Source organism: Lontra canadensis, unplaced genomic scaffold (assembly GCF_010015895.1).
Source record: "Lontra canadensis isolate GAN:19392208 unplaced genomic scaffold, GSC_riverotter_1.0 scaffold112, whole genome shotgun sequence".
In the NCBI taxonomy this organism is placed as follows: Eukaryota; Metazoa; Chordata; class Mammalia; order Carnivora; family Mustelidae; genus Lontra; species Lontra canadensis.
Window position 1 is genome coordinate 306663 of NW_022631106.1, and position 16863 is coordinate 323525.

General features: G+C 44.1%; 1 protein-coding gene across 2 annotated transcripts in view; it reads left to right on the forward strand.

Annotated features, from left to right (window-relative positions):
* PRKCE (protein kinase C epsilon) overlaps positions 1-16863 on the forward strand; it is a 298944-nt gene that overhangs the window by 136328 nt on the left and 145753 nt on the right. For both annotated transcript variants that reach the window (XM_032840308.1, XM_032840309.1), the window contains 2 exons: positions 14087-14229; positions 16620-16716. In XM_032840308.1, the coding sequence (XP_032696199.1) occupies positions 14087-14229; positions 16620-16716 (240 nt within the window). The remainder of the gene's footprint in view (positions 1-14086; positions 14230-16619; positions 16717-16863) is intronic.

A 16863-nucleotide genomic window follows, 5' to 3' on the forward strand; every position in this document is an offset into this window, starting at 1 on the left:
GCCCAGGGATGTGTCTTCAGCTGTTTTTGGCAGGCAATGCTCGCATATCTGCTCGAGCCAAGGCGGGGGACGACCAGGCTACCTGTTCCCAGGAGCCCAGGACAGCTGGAGGGAGGCAGGCCCCACAGACCATGAGGCTGTTTAGAACGTAGGGTCCCCAGCAGACATTCGCAGATCTCCTCTCTCCTGTTCCTCCGTTACCATGATGGGCTCGCTTCCCCTTGCTCCTTTCCTCACCCCACTCATTCTCCCCTGCCCCTCAGTCAACGCAGACTGCTTTTTTAAAGAGCAGCTTTAAGTCCTACAACAAAATGGAGAGAAATGTGTGGATATTTCCCATCTACCCCCTCCACCCCGTCCCCATGTGCACACAGCCTCCCCACTGCCATGTCCCCCACCGAGGGGTCCGTGTGTTTCAGTTGCTGAACCTACATTGCTAAATCGTTACCCAGTGTCCCCAGTACACACCAGGGTTCACTCTTGGCGTTGGACGTTCGGAGGTTTGGACAGCGGTGTGAGGACAGGAGTCCTCCCTCATCCTACAGAGTGCTCCCCTGCCTCAGGTCCGCCATGTTTTCTTCTCTCTTTGGATCCCTTCTCGAGCTCACATCTTCTTGCCCCTGTAGCCCTCGTACCCTCTGGAGAGGGGGATGTCAGAAGAGGCCAGGGCAGGGCCACTCTGGCCTGGTTCTGAGTCTGCTTCTGCTGCTGTGATTGCTAAGAAACAACCAAGGATTAGAGAGCTGCCCAGGGTCCCGAAGCATCATGGGATCTTGGTGCTCCCCCCACCCCAAGGACTCTGATCTGTGCTCTGCGCCTTCTCCAGCTCTAGAACCCTCCATCAGCTTCCCACCTTTGCGGGGTCATGCTGCCTTGCTCCCCTAGGCCGGGGCCTATCCCCTGGTCTATGGCTTCTGCTTTATTGCCCATCCCATTCCTGGAAATAGGGTCACAAGTGGTCAGTGGAACAGCTTTCTTGAGATCTTGGGTCTGTAGGGAAGGATCCACGAGATTATCTTGGTCACTCCCTCTGGGTTCGGGGGTGGTGCCCATACTCCTCTGAGGATCATCCCTGTGTAGACCAGGTAGGAGGTACAGAATCACCCCGTTGTATGGGAGGGGGCTGGAGAACTGGAGAGACGGGACCATGTGCACAAGGGGGTTACAGCCAGGGACCTCTGGGGACCCACCTGTGCCCTCTGGGCTGCCACCTCCCGGCCACCCCACGGCCCAGAGGCACCAGGCCCTGGGAGAATGAGCACAGACCGTCATTGCATAACCGAGCCCCTTGGTCAAGGGTAGAAGAACACCAGCACTGAGTGAGCAGACAAAATATTTCCTTCCTGTCTTTTTTCTTGGGATTCAAGTGCCTGTCGAGTCTGAGTCTCTCTCCAAACTCATTTGTGGGTCTGCCTGAGCCCCCCCCGCAACCAACCACTGTTAGACCAGAAACTAGAAACTGACTTCAAACCTTCAGATACCAGCATCCATCACTAATGCCCTGAGGCATTTGAATCATTTCTGCTTTTCACTTTAACTGTGCTGCTTCCCCAACCTGACCTCACCTGCACCATGAACCTGCCTAGGCACCCCCCCCGCTCTTTTTTGGTTTAACTGATAGCATATATTTATTCTTAGTTGTACGTAGCACATTGGACTTCTCTAGGCCCTTTTGCACTTGTGCTTTATTTTTCCATTGACACATGGAGTCAGTCCCCCTGGAGGGACAGACGCTTGAGACCTTGTGATTCTTGTTTTCTTCTCTAAAGAAGGTGAGCGATTCTACTTGCCTTATAGCGCACCTCCCCTTCTGCCCGTGATCCCACACTCACATCTCCAGCCCCGCTGCCAGGAAGTCCTCAGCACCAGGGGGCAAGTTAGCAGAAAGTCGGAGCTCTCTACACAGCTCTCAGTGTGCCCTGCGGGGGGCTGCAGAAGCCCCATTTGTTTCTCGTCCCTGTGTGAGGCGGACCCCCTGCACCGGCCTGTCTGCTCAGATTCCACCTCTGTTCCCAGGCAGGGGTAAAGGAACACTGGGGAAGGGTCTGGCCTAGAGATTCCCAAAGAAGCCCCTTCTTGGCCCCCTGCCTTTCTTTGAGAGCCCGTTTTAATAACTGCTGTGATCTGAGGCTGCTTTCATGGAATGAGGGCTTAGAGTATCACTTGCTCTCCAAGAAGGGATGAGGAAGGGGTCGTTTTGTTGGAGGACCAATGACTTAGGGATTTGTGGTCCATCAAGATCACAGGGTAAGTGTCTGGGAAGCTGTTTTGGTCCTGACTGCATTATTGCCTGTTTGGGCAGTGGTAGGGAAGTCACTCTGGCTTCCTTCTAATCTCCTGGGCTTTCTTCTAAGCTCAGCTGCCCTCCTGTCTTCTGAGAACTATAATGAAAATGAAACTCCCTTCTTTCCTCCCTTCCTCCTTTCTCCTTCTGTCCCTCTCTCCCTTCCTCCTTCCTTCCTCACACCTTCCCTCCCTCCCTCCTTTCCTTTCTTCCTCTTTCCCTCCTTCCTTTTTTTCTCCCTTCCTCCCTCTCTCCTTCTTTCCCTTCTTTTCTGCTTTCTTCCTCCTTCCCTTCCTTTCCATTCCTTTCCTTTCCTTCCTTCTTCCTCTCTCACTCCCTTCCTTCTTCCTTCCTCCCATCCTTCTTCCTTTTTAAAAAAAAAAGTGTTTTGGATATTTAAAAAACTTTAAACACAGAAAAAAGGATTTTTATTCTCATCATTTCTGAACGTGTTAGTCCTTAATTATTTTCCTAACAACTAGGCTCCTTGTCATAACTTCAAGTTTTGCTTGAGTTTTTAGAATGAAAAAAAAAAAAGAACAAATTTCAAAAAAAGAAAAAAGAAAAAAATTCTTGCTCTGAAAGATTCTAGCAAGGCTTAATTATCTCTATATAATAGATGCTAAAGTCCTTCTTCATGTTCTCTTTCTACTTCCATCCCTAGACTTAAATTCAGTGAGTCCTTCCATGGCTGTGTGGTGTATGTTTGCTTCATGGATATCTAAACTCAGTTGCTCGCTCTCTCACTCATTGTCTCTGTGTTAGGTTTCTGGTGCTGCATAACAGACTGTTCCAAAACCTAGTGGCTTAAAACCGCCAGTGTTATCTCAGAGTTTCTGTCTAGATGCAGCCCAGCGGAGTGCTTCTGACTCGGGGTCTCTCATGAGCTTGTAGGCAGGCTGACAGCTGGGGCTCCAGATTCATCTGAAGCCTTGACTGATAGAGGATCCCTTCCGATCTTGCTCGTGTGACTATTGGTGCCCCAGGTCCTCGCTGGCTGTTAGCCGGGCTGGACATATCCATTCCTTGCCACATCGGCATCTGCCCAGGGCAGCTCACAATATGGTAACTGGCTTCCTTCAGAGCATGCAAACAAGAAAGTGAGCGAGGATGCTCAAAACAGAAGTCACAGTCTTTTGTAGCCTGATGTAAAAAATGACACCCCAGCACTTTTGACATTTTCTGTTCACGAGAACAGATGACTACACCTGGCACACACTCATTGGGAAACAATGTCATAAGGGAACAGATGCCAGGTGGAGGTAATTGGGAGCTGTCTTAGAAGCTGTCCGTGCTCCCCCTATACACACACACACACACACACACACACACACACACACACAAACTAACTCTCTCTCTCTCTCTCTCTCTCTCTCTATTACCTCCTCTGTGAGGGCTATTCGGACCACCCTTTTAACAACTCATCTCTTACCTTCCATCAGCTTCCTCTGCTTGCTTTTTCTTCCTGACACTTATCACCTTCTAATATTATAAATTACTTCTTGATAAGTAACGTTTCTTTACACCTTCAGAATACAAAGATCCATGATGGGAAGAGGGTTTTTTCCACCCACTTAGCTCTCTGTTTCCCCAACACCTATAGCAGTACCTCACACGTTGACTCTCAATAAATATTTGTTAATTAAATCCTCTGTAATCTGCTTTTCCACCAGTGTGACTTAGACTATTTCCGAGTCAGTATATGTAGGTCTACTTAAGTCTTTTTAGTGGCTGCTCAGTGTTCCACGTTATGAACATTCCACGCGTGACTGCAGCATTGCCCTTTTGAGGAACACTGACTTGTTTCTGTATCCTATTTTCTGCTGCTGCCCACACCCTTGTGCACGCATCTTCTTGCTTATGTGTGAGTAGTTTTAGAAGAAAGGCCCCTAGAAGTCCAGAAATAATGTTAAACCTTAGTCTTTCTATGGTTGAGTCACACGAGGAGGTAATTATAAACGGGGACTTCTGTTTGTTTGTTTTTAAATAAAGTCGCGTCAGCTAACTGCTTTCCCTTCTTTCACCTTGGCACTGAATTTCACGTGATTGGAAAATGCTTGTGTAGAGAGTTTAGGATTTCAGACACATCATACCTACTGGGGTCTAGTCCAATAGTTGCCATTATGCTGCCTATGTTCAGCCGCTCCCCTCAGGGTTAGTATTCATTTAAAAGCTTGGCACCCTACTTTGTGCAAGCATGGAGAACTTGGAGATAGAGCATTACTTTAACTTTCTAGAAACTTCCACTTGGGTGGTAAACATGAACAAGTTAAATAATAGTCAAGCAGCCAGTCAGAAATAAGGGTGAGCAATTCATGGACAAGAGAGGCCCTCAGGACTCGGGTGGTCAGGCCAGGCTTTGGGGAGGGAGGAGAAGGACCTGAACAGGAAGGAGGGCAAAAGGGAAGACATTTTAGGTAGGCAACCAGCTGTATGTTGAGGGCATGAAAGGGAATGGGAGGCCCATGAGGGCCTCAGCACTGAAATGCCATAGGAGTCCGCTTGGTTGATTTGGATTCTATGGAAAGAACACCTGGTGATGCCAGGGGCCATGCTTCCAAGGTCGGTGGAGAGTTCTGTCAGAGTTTTCATCCAAAGAATGCTGGGCAGCAGACAGTTGACTAGTCAGTCTCTGGAAAGCTTTGAATGGTGGTTCCAGTGTAATCAGAACTCCCAGATCTCTGTCTGGTGACGTTTGGTACCCAGTGTGACCCCCAGGCAGTTCACCTCTATCCTCCCTTCTTCGTCTTCCTCCCGGAACCCTACAGCCTGTCACTCCTGCCAACTTGTATGACACAACTGTTTCATACATACACAGCTTCCTGATGACAATTGTTTGTCCTCCCTGTGAGCACAGCGTCGCCAACTGTAACCAGCCATGAAATCAAACCAATGCCCTGACTCATGCTCAAGGGCCAAATCAGCCCAACATAAAGAGATTTCTGCCGGACACACAGGCCTGCCTCTCCTCAGGCATGCCTCTGTCATTGCTCTCAGAAGGTCATCTCCTTGCCTGGAAGAAATTCCCAACACTCTGACCGGCCTTAGCACAATCCTCGATCTTAGCTAAGGAAAGGGTATAGACGCGGCAATAAGATCTCTCCAAAGGCCACTAGAATGGATGATAGGACACGTAGGTCATGTGCTGCAGCACTGTTCAGAACGGAGCAGGAGCTCAACAGCCATGAGTACCTGGGTGGTAGGGTGGTAGTAGAATCATGATTCTCCTAAGAACCCTGCTCGGTTTCTTCCCAGCGGGAATTATCTGGGTGAAACCACTGGAAATGAACATTTGAGGCAGCCTGGACAGGGAAGCCTTCAAAAAGCCAGTATTGGCAGCCCAGGGCTAATGGCCCTTGGCCTTGGTGTTCACCAGCAACATGAGGTGGGAATCGGGGAAGGACAGTTTGGGTGGTTGGTTTGGCCCCCATTAATGTGAGTGAACATCCAGTTTCTTTAGGTTCCAGCGAGCACGCCCACTTTCCACTGGTCTTCAGCCTCTGGGCATCACCCCCAGCCTCGGGGGCAACCATTATGGCTGCCTGAATTACCTCCAGTTCCCCTTCCTCAGCCAGCTTTGTTCTCATGTTTCCAGACTTTCCAAAGTACTTTCAAAGTCACTATCTTTTTTTAAATTTAACTTCAATTAGCCAACATACAGTACATCATTCGTGTCAGATGTAGTGTTCAACGATTCATCAGTTGCGTACAATACCCAATACTCATCACATCACATGCTCTCCTTAATGCCCATCACCCAGTTACCCCACTCCCCACCCACCTCCCTTTCCACAACCCTCTGTTTGTTTCCCAGAGTTAAGAGTCTCTCATGGTTTGTCTCCCTCTCTGATTTCTTCCCATTCAGTTTTCACTGTCTCATGCCATCCGTTTGAACTAACACATCTTTTGAGAATTTTTTTTTATATATTAAGAAAACTATATGGCTCTCCCAGGGAAGTGACAGAGTTTTTAAAAATAGAAAGCAAAATCTTTGAGGGGAAAAAAAATAGTGTTTTAAGAGTAAAAAGTGAAGATGTCCCCCGCAAACCATTTCTGTTTCTGCTGACCTGCCAGCTTAGGACAGACAGGTTTAGCATTTTAACAGCAGAGGGCGCCAGAGGCCAAATTATGTAGTTATGTTGCCCTTGCTAAGAAATTCTTTCCATTTTGGTTGCTTTGTTCTTGTCCTTTCTGTCACCTCCTGATGAGGCAGAAGAAAGCATTCATGGGGCTGGTGGGCAGGGGCAGGTGAGGTAAGCTGAGCGTCAAAGGGTAGCTGCTGCTGTGGGGAGTGGGACTGGGAAGGTAGGGCAGAGTGCTGGAGTGCAGGATGGGCCTGAGGATTCCAGGCATTGCTAGCAATGATCCAGTGAACCAAGTCAGCACCATGGCTAGGCTGTGGCTCAGCTTTCTGATAAGTTTATATTGTCTGAGAAAGACTCCTACCAGCACCCCTACCCTGCCCCCTCATCTTTGGTTCTGTGGGCATCCTGAGCTCCATAGCTCAGCTGAGCCTTCCAAGCCTGAGCTGGGGTGCGGGTCTGTGTTGGCCCTCCCTCCAGGCCAATGACAGGCCGGAGGGGCCAGAGGGAGGTCAAGCCACTCTCCTTGGTTTCATTCAGAAAGTTTTGTCTGTCTGTGGTATTTTTTGTGTGTGTTTTAATAGACTTGAACTTTTAGAGAAGTTTTAGGTTCACAGCAAAATTGAGGGGAGGGTACAGAGGTTTCTCATCTTCCCCCACCCTCACACACAGCTTCCCCCACTCTCAGCATCCCCCACCAGACAGGTACGTTTATTAGAATTCGCAGACTCACACTGACCATTATTATCACTCAGTTTACTTTAAGATTCGCTCTCGAGGTTGTACCTCCCATCAGTTTGGACCAGTATATGATGCCCTGTGTTCACCATTATGGTATCATACAGAATCATTTCACTGCCTGAAAATCATCTGCGCTCTGCTGCTTCCCCCCAACCACTGGCAACTACTGAGCCTTTTACAGTCTCCGTAGTTTGTCTTCCCCACGTGTCATGTGGTTGGAATCATACAATATGGAGGCTTTTCAGATTGGCTTCTTTAACTTGGCAATATGCATTTAAGGTCCCTCCACGTCTCTTCATAGGTCAGTAGATCATTTCTGTTTAGTGTTGAGTAAGATTCCATTGTCCGGATGTACCAGTTTATCCATTCACCTGCTGATGGTCAGCCTGGTTGTTTCCAAGTTTTGGTGATTAGGCATAGAACTGCTGTAAACATCCATGTGCAGGTTTTCATGTGAACATAAGTTTTCAGTTCATTTGGGTAAATTCCAGGAGTATGAGGGCTAAATTGTATGGTAGGGTATGTTTAGTTTTGGAAGAAACCGCCAGACTGTCTTCCAAAGTGACTATACCATTTTGCATTCCTACTGGCAATGAATGAGAATTCCTGTTGCTTCCTACATACCTTCACCAGCATTTGGTGTCAGTGTCTTGGATCTGGGCCATTCTTAGAAGCGTGTAGTGGTGTCTTCATGGTCGATTTAATTTGCTGCACTTCCCTCGTGACATATGATATTGGCATCTTCTCCTATGCCTGGTTGCCATCTGTATGTCTTCGCTGAGGTTTCTGCTCAGGTTTTTGCCCATTTTTTATTTGGATGGTTCATTTTCTTATTGTTGAGTTTCAAGAATTCTTTGTGTATTTTGGATAACAGTCCTTAATCAGATGTGTATTTTGCAAATATTTTCTCCCAGTCTATGGCTTATCTTATTCTCTTGATATTGTCTTTTGCAAACCAGAAGTCTTTAATTTTAATGAAATCCAGCTTATCAATTCTTTCTTTCACTGATGATGCCTTTGGGGTTGTATTTTTAAAAGTCATCACCATACCTAACATCATCTAGATTTTCTTCTACCTCCTAGGAGTTTCAGAGCTTTGAATTTCATTTTTAGGTCTGTGATCCATTCATTTTTGTGAAGGGTGTAAAATCTGTGTCTAGATTCATTTGCGTGTGTGTGGATGTCTAGGTGTTCCTGCACTGTTTGTTGAAAAAACTATCTTTGCTCCATTGTATTGCCTTTGCTCCTCTGTTAAAGAGGGGTTGTATAATTATGGGGATCTCTTTTTGGTTCTCTATTCTGTTCCACTGATCTGCTTGTCTACTCTTTCACCAATACACACTGTCTTAATCATTATACCTATAGAGTAGGTCTTGAAGACAGGTAGTCTCAGCCCTCCAACTTTGCTCTTTACAATATTATGTTTGCTCTTCTGGGTCTTTGCCTCTCCATGTAAACTTTGGATTCCTTTTATCATTATCCACAAGATAACTTTATGGGATTTTGATTGAGAATGCTTTGAGAAGAGTGGACATCCTAACAGCACCAAGACTTCCTATCCATGAATATGGAATATCTCTCCCTTCATTTAGTTCTTTTCTGATTTCTTCCATCACAGTTTTACTCACATAGACTTTGTACATATTTTGTTAGATTCAGACTTAAGTATTTCAGGTTCTTAGGTGCTAATATAAATATCATCATGTATTTAATTTCAAATTCCAGTTGTTCATTGGTGGTCTACATGAACATGATTGAGCTTTGTATATTAGCCTTGTATTCTGCAACCTTGCTATAATCACTTACTGGTTTCAGATTTTTGTCAGTTCTTTGTTTTCTATATAGACAATTGTGTCATCTGTGAATAAAGGCAGATTTATTTCCAATCGTTATACCTCTCATCTCCTTTTCTTGTCTTATTGCATAATCTAGTACTTCCAATAAAATATTGAGAAGGGATAGTGGGAGGGGGGAGAGCCTTTCCTTGTACTTAAAACTAGAAAGCTTCTAGTTTTTCATCAGTAAGCACAATATTAGTTGTAGATTTATTGTAGATGTTCTTTAAGTTGAAGTTCTTCTGTACTTTTTGGCTGCTAAAAGATTTGAGCATGAGTGGGTGTTGGATTTTGCCAAATGTGTTTTCTGCACCTATCTATAGGTTTATGTAATTTTTCTTCTTTAGCCTGTTGATGTGAAGGATTACATTAATTGATTTTCAAATGTTGAACTTGTTTTACATACCTGAGATAAATCCTACTTGTTTATGGTTTATATTTCTTTTTATGCTGTGTTGGATTCAATTTGCTGGTCTGTTGTGGAGGATTTTTGTGTTTATATTCATGACAGATATTGAGCTGTGGTTGTCTTTTCTTGAAATGTCCCTTCTGTTTTCATCTTCTAGAAGATATTATAGAGAATTGATATAATTTCTAATTTAAATGTTTTGTAAAATTCACCAGTCAACCCATCTGGGCTTGGTGTTGTCTGTGTTGGAAAGTTATTAATGATTGACTTGATTGCTTTAATACACATTCACCTTTTACATTATCTATTTCTTTTGTGAGTTTTGGTAGATTGTTCCTTTCAAGAATGGTTTTCCTGTATCCTGCTTATTATGAGGAGTTGTGTTTTTATTTTCAATCAGTTCAAAATATTTTAAAATTTCTCTTAGGATTTCTTCTTTTACCCATGTGTTATTTAACAGTGTGTTATTTAATTTCCAAGCATTTGAGAGTTTTCCAATCATGTTTTTAGTTTTTATTTCTAATTTAATTCCAGTGTGGTCTGAGAGCAGACATTGTATGATTTTTTAAAAAATTTTTTTACATTTGGCTCAGAATGTGGTCTGTCTTGGTAAGTATCACATGTAAGCTTGACAAGTATGTGTATTCTGCTGTCATTGGATGAAGTAGTTGCTAGACATAGTAATCAATTTTATTCGGTTGACTGATAGTGCAATTGACTTCAACTATGCCTTTGCTGATTTTCTGCCTTCTGGATCTGTTCATTTCTGACAGAGGTGTGTTGACGTCTCTAAACATAACAGTGGATTCATCTGTTTCTCCTTGCAGTTCTGTTTTTGCCTCACATATTTTGATACTCTGCTGTTAGGTGCATGCACATTAAAGATTTAATGTCTTCTTTGAGAATTGACCCCTTTGCTATTCCTGATAACTTTCCTTGCTCTGAAATCTGCTCTGTCCATATTAATATAGCTACTCCTGCCTTCTTTTTATTAGTGTTAGGACAGTATATCTTTCTCCATGCCTTTGATCTCTATGTGTCTTATATTTAAAGTATGCTTCTTATAGATTAAATATAATTGGGTCCTGTTTTTTGATCCACTCTGACAATCTCTTTTAACTGGCATATAGTGAACCCTTGAACAACACGGGTTTGAACTGCTTGGGTCCACTTATAAGTGTTTGTTTTTTTTTTAAGTACTGTAAATGTATTTTCCTTATTTTCTTAGTAGTATTTTCTTCTCTCTAGCTTTGTTGAAAGGATATAGTATACAGTACATATTACATACAAAGTATGTCTCTTCAACTGTTTATGTTATCTGTAAGACATCCAGTCAGCAGAAGGTTATTAACAGTTAGCGGGAATGGTTTTGAGGCAGTCAAATGTTATATTTGTATTTTCAACAGTGCGGGGGATCAACACCCCTAATTGCTGTCTTGTTCAAAGGTCAACTGTATTTAGACTGTCGACTTTTAAAGTGATTATTGATATAATAACTACCATTTTTGCTCCTGTTTTCCATTTGATGTCCTTGTTCTTTGTTCTTATTATTTTCCACTTTCTTCTGCTTTTTATGTTTTCAGTTGAATGTTTCATATGATTCCATTTTCTCTCCTTTTTTTAGCATATCAGTTACTTTTCTTTTTTTACTGATGTTTGTGGTTGCCCCAGAGTTTGTAGTATACATTCACAACAAATCCAAATCCACTTTCAAATAACACTCTAATGCTCTAAGGTTCATGCAAATACATTATAATAACAAAATAATCATAATTTCTCCCTCCCATTCCTTATATCAGTGCTGTCAATTTGCTTACACATAAGCATCCATGTTTATATACATATAAGTATACATAATTGGATATATTAGTTGCTCTTATTTTGAGAAACTTATTTGTGAGATCAGTGAAGAAGAAGGAAGATAAAAGTTTTTATTCCTTCTCCTGTAGTCTTTCTTTCTTTATGTAGATCTGAGTTTCTGACTGATAGTTTTCCTTCTTCCTGAAGAGTTTCTTTTTACTGTCAGTGAATTGTCTAAATTTTTATTTATCTAAGGGAAGTCTTTATTTCTCCCTCACTTTTTTTTTTAAATACTTTATTCAGAGAGAGAGATCACAAATAGGCAGAAAGGCAGGCGGTGGGGGGCGGGGGTGGTAAGCAGGCCCCCTGCTGAGCAGAAAACCCGATGTGGGGCTGAATCCCAGGACCCTGAAACCATGACCCGAGCCGAAGGCAGAGGCTTTAACCCACTGAGCCACCCAAGTGCCCCTCTCTCTCACTTTTGAAGAATAATTTCATAGGGTACAGGATTCTACGTTGGCGGGGGGGTTTTCTCAGTGCTTTATATATTTCACTCTGTTATCTTCTTTTTTGCCTGATTTCTGGGGATGAGTCAGATGCAGTTCTTATCTTTGCTCCTCTGTAGGTCAGGTATAATTTCCTTCTGGCTTTTTTCAAGATTACTTTCCTTTATCTTTGATTTTCTGAAGTTTTTATGTGACAGGCTTAGGTAACGTTTGTTATTGTGTTTTGTTTTTATCATATGTCCTGCTTGGTATTCTTCAACCTTCCTGGATCTGTGGTTTGGTGTCGGACATTAATTTGCGGATATTCTGAGTCATTTTTGTTTCAAATATTTCTTCTGTTTATCTCTGTTTTCTTCATCTGGTGTCTCCATTATACACCTTATACCTTATATAGCCCCACAGTTCTTAGATAGTCCGTTTCTTTTCTTTCATGTTTTTTTATCTTTGCTTCTGTTTTGGGAGTTTCTTTTGACCTATCCTCAAACTCAGAGATTATTTCTTCACCTGTGTCATTCTACCAGTGAGACAAGCCATGACATTCTTGTTTTCTCTTACAGTGTTTTTGATCTCTAGAATTTCCTTTTGATTCTTTCTTAGAGTTTCCATCTCTCTGCTTACATTGCCCATTTTTTCTACGTGGTATCTACTTTATTGATAAGAGCCCTTAGTATAGGAATCAAAACTGTTTTAAATTCCTGGTCTGAGGGGAGTCTGGGTGGCTGACTCAGTTGAGCATCTGACTCTTGGTTTTGGCTCAGGTCATGATCTCAGGATTGTAAGATGGAGACATGGAGCCCCACATTGAGCTCAGTGCAGAGCCTACCTGTCCCTGTCCCTTCCCCTCTGTCCCTCTGCCCACTCTCTTTTTCTCTCTAAGATAAATAAATAAAATCTTTAAACCAGTAAAAATAATAAATAAATCAATTCCCAGTCTGATAATTCCAATATTCCTGCCCTGCCGTGTGTTTGCTTTTTAGAATGCCTTTTAACGTTTTCCAGATAGCTAGACATGATGTGCTGGGTGAAAGGAACTATTTACTATGCAGTAAGTAGGCCTTTAGTAATGCGATGGTGAGGGTGTGGGTGAGGGGAAACATTCTCTAGTCCTATGATTAGATCTCAGTCTTTCCATGAACCTGTGCCTCTGAACTATGACCTTTGTAAGTGACTCACAAGGGACTTTTTCCTCCCCCCCTGAGGTGGGGCAGGATGGCTGGTGTGGGCTAGAGTTGGATATTCTCTTCTACATGAAAGGCTATAAGGAGCTGGGGTGGGTATTTCCCTTCTCCCACATGGGACACTAAACAGGCTAGAGTAGGGTATTTTCCTCCCCCCAGGTGAAGTAGGATCTGATAAAACTACAATAGTTTAGGCTGTGGTAAAATAGTTTCTTCTAAAAGCAGGCCTTGTTAAGAGCAGAGTATTCTGGTTTATTTCAAAATGGTTCCTTTTCCCCTCCCCCTGGCAGAAGCATAAGGGAATTTTCTCCCCTGTGTTGGATGTCAAAGTCGGAGAAGCAAAACTGACACAGGTGTGGGAGGCCCCTATAACTGGATCTGCCCAGAGTTTGGACTCAGCCTTGTCCACTCTGAGACTCCAGCACTTGGCCAGCTTCAGATCCGCTCTCCCTGAGCCGGCCCTGGTTCCCACAGATGTTGTTGCTGGGGAGTTTCTGCCCAGCGAGTCGTGGTCCACAGTAGCTTCCCATATGTCTCGTTCATGGAGGGGGCAGCAGTGTGCCCTGTAACGTTACTCCTCTAGAAGATCTGAGAAGCATTTTTGATTTTTGTTAAGACCCAGCGACATTGTCTCAGAGCCTTACATGTTAGACCGGAAACCAGAACAGTTGAAGTCTTCACTTTTGATGTCCTACACCGACAATTAAATGATGTGGGCAAAAAAAGACTTTCAGGCACAGCTTTTATTCCTTCAAATCAGGATATTAGATTTGAAAGGAGGCTTGGAGGTCACCTTGTTCAATGTCCTCATGTTCAAATGAGCATCTCAGTAGGCTCAGCTGTGGGCACTTTCCTCCTGGTAATATTCCCACATTTTAGCAAAGTAGTAGAGCACACTGTATATATGCAACCCATTTGGGCTCAGAATCCAAATGAATGTTCTCCAAATAAACCAGTTAATTCTCTTATGGTCCATGTTCTGATTCCTAGAAGGAACTAGAATGTGATATTTATCCATAAACAGTCTGTGTGGTGTTTTATCTCTGTATGGTGTTTTGATGGATGCTGTTCTAGTACTGTGTGATGAGATGACAGGTGATTTCTATTTTTCACTTTTTGTCTTTCTGCGTTTTTCCACATTCTATCAAATGAACATGTATTACTTTTACAATCAGGACAAAAAAACAACAACAACAAGGTAACGTTTTAGGTCATGAACGTTGGAAGTCTCTTCTCCATGTCTCCTTACAGTCTGCAAGATGAATGTTCACCGACGCTGTGAAACCAACGTGGCCCCCAACTGTGGGGTGGACGCCAGAGGAATTGCCAAAGTCCTGGCTGACCTAGGCGTCACTCCAGACAAAATCACCAACAGCGGCCAGAGGAGGAAAAAGGTAACTGGCTATTTGGAGGTGTTTCTGGAGCTCTTTGGAGGCCACCAACCCTGTGCTGGCTTCCTGAGAACACCCCTCTACCTCCCCGGAGTGAGGTTCCGAGATCCTTGGGTTTGAGACACAGCATGAGCTGAAAGGGAATGAAAAAAAAAATGGTCAGGCAGGTGACATTAAAGTCTCCTTTAGTTCTAGAAGTGGAGGAAAAATGAAGCAAGTCTCAAGTGTTCCGTTCCTTTCCCTACTGACTGATCTCATCTTGGAGATGAGGACTTCGGAATTCCCTCTAGAAAAAGCACAACACTAGACAAGGAAGTAGACTTAACTGGCTCCAGGACTGGCATGAAAGTAATGTTAGTGTTTGAACTTTGCCCCTAGTGTCATGGTAATGAGGATACAGGGATGAAGATCTGGGACCACATTCTTTTCTAGGGAGCAGGCCAAGAAGATTTGTGGTAGTGCCGTCCAAGGGATATTGTTAATGCCCCACCACATGAAACAGCTGGGCCTTTCTTTGGAGACCAAAGCCCCCTGTCTCTATCCATGTGACATTCTGAATGTCAGTAGGAAGAGATCCATTTGCTGAGATGCTCTTTTAAGTCAGGGCCCACAGATGTACACAGAGCTCACAGCATCCATACCATTTCTTTTGAAGGTCCTTCCTGGCCTTGGCTTCCAGCCCAGAAAATGTAAGTCTTTAAGAGAGCAAGTTATAAGAAAATCAGAACCATGTTTACTGGGCAAGAAATCCTGGTGGGGATGGGGAGCAGGCAGTGATCCTCATTACCTATTATCAAGCATTCTCAAGCACTTACCAGAAAAGCAAGTCTGTTTCAGGGTGCATCTCAGAAGAGCCCTTTCCCTTGAATGGAGAGGTTTTGATTCTTTCTATCTTCTTAAACTCCTCCCTCTCTACCTGCCCAATAAGCAAAGCTGATTTGCAAGGGTTGGGAAAAAAGAATCCTCTTCTCCCTGGTTGCTTAGCTATGAGATTTTGTGCTTCTGGTGGCTCTTAGCTCTGTAAATCCCACGAGTGGAAACAGAGCTTCGGTTATTGACCCCAGACGTCGCAGTTGCAAGCAAAATGTCAGCATCCAAGAATGCTATGCCTCCACCAAAGCGGCAGGTTAAGCAAATACCCTGTCATGACAATGTCGGACACACACATTTATGAGCTCTAGGGAGAGTCCTTCATGGGAGAGAATGACTTTTCTCCTTGCTAGAAGGAAATTGAGACAGAATCATAATTAATTATCATGAAACATTTAAGAGAAAACACAATACACATCTGCTCTCTCCCCCGCGATTTACATGGGCCATGACGCCAATACGAGGCATCATCTGTCTGTCTTAGTTTGGGGGGAACCTCGTGTTAAGAAGCCAACATGGAGAAATTCAGGAAGAGACGAGTTAAAGACCAGAGGATTCTGAAATTTTTATTGCTGGATTGCTTCTGGTACAAAGGCTGGAAAAAGCCACTTGACCAAGTAGTAGCTCAGCTTCGTGTGAGAGGAAGGGAGAGAAGTGCCCTTGGTCAGAAGCTAAAAGGGCTTCTTGGCAGGAGCATCAGGTTTGCCAGAGCGCTGCTTGTCTTCATGTTGGCCCTTGCAAGTGGTCCACTGTGCAGAGAGGACATGTGCAGCCGGCTGGAGATCAAGGGTAAAACAGAGCAGAACTGCGTGTGACCGCTTAGTCCAAACCTCTTACTTTAATGGAACTTAACATGCTGTGTCAGCATCTCACTAGACTTCACTGGGGGGTGCTGTATTAAAATTTGCCAACCAATTTCGACACATCTAAAAATATGAAGCTCAGTAAATATTTTTTATTTATTTTTTATATTTATATATTTTATTTATTTATTAATTATTTCTACTACAGACCAGAGCCTGTGGTCTGCCTGAGCAGAGTGCTCCACACAATATCCACATGCAGAGGCCATTAGCTAAATACAGCTGAACAAGACGATGGATAAATGCCCAACAGGTGTTAGAGGCAAATGTCGAATTGCTTTAGGTGTAGTAACTTGTTTGGCTTGCACAGGCGAGGGAGGTTCTGATGGAAGGGGGACAGGTATGCTTGGGTAGAATGAAAATCGAACAAATTGCAGCCTCTCTCTTTTTTAAGTTTTGATTTTGACTCCAGTTAGTTAACATACAGTGTAATATTAGATTCTGGTGTACAGTGGAGTGACCCAACACTTGCATACATGGCCCGGCACAGTCTCTTGTCTTCCCTTTCACTGTCAAATGAAACCTGAGTCTGCTTCCAGAATGTCAGTTCAGCAAGTGCTGCTGGGTGCCGGGCTCCCTACAGCGCCTCCGCGCCTCTGACCTCGGGGCAGCTCCCACCCTCCCTTCTCACGTCTCCCCTCTTTCTCTCCCTCCCTCTAGCTCATTGCCGGCGCTGAGTCCCCACAGCCCACTTCTGGAAGCTCACCATCGGAGGAAGATCGATCCAAGTCAGCACCCACGTCCCCTTGTGACCAGGGTGAGGCCCTCAGATTGGCCCTGTTACCTCTGAGCCATGTCATCGGAAGGCCCGAGGAGGCTGAGGCCTCTCCACCCTTGTTCCACCCTTGTTAGCTGGAATGGAGGCCCAGGAAGGCCTTCAGACACCCTCTCCCTACTGACTCTT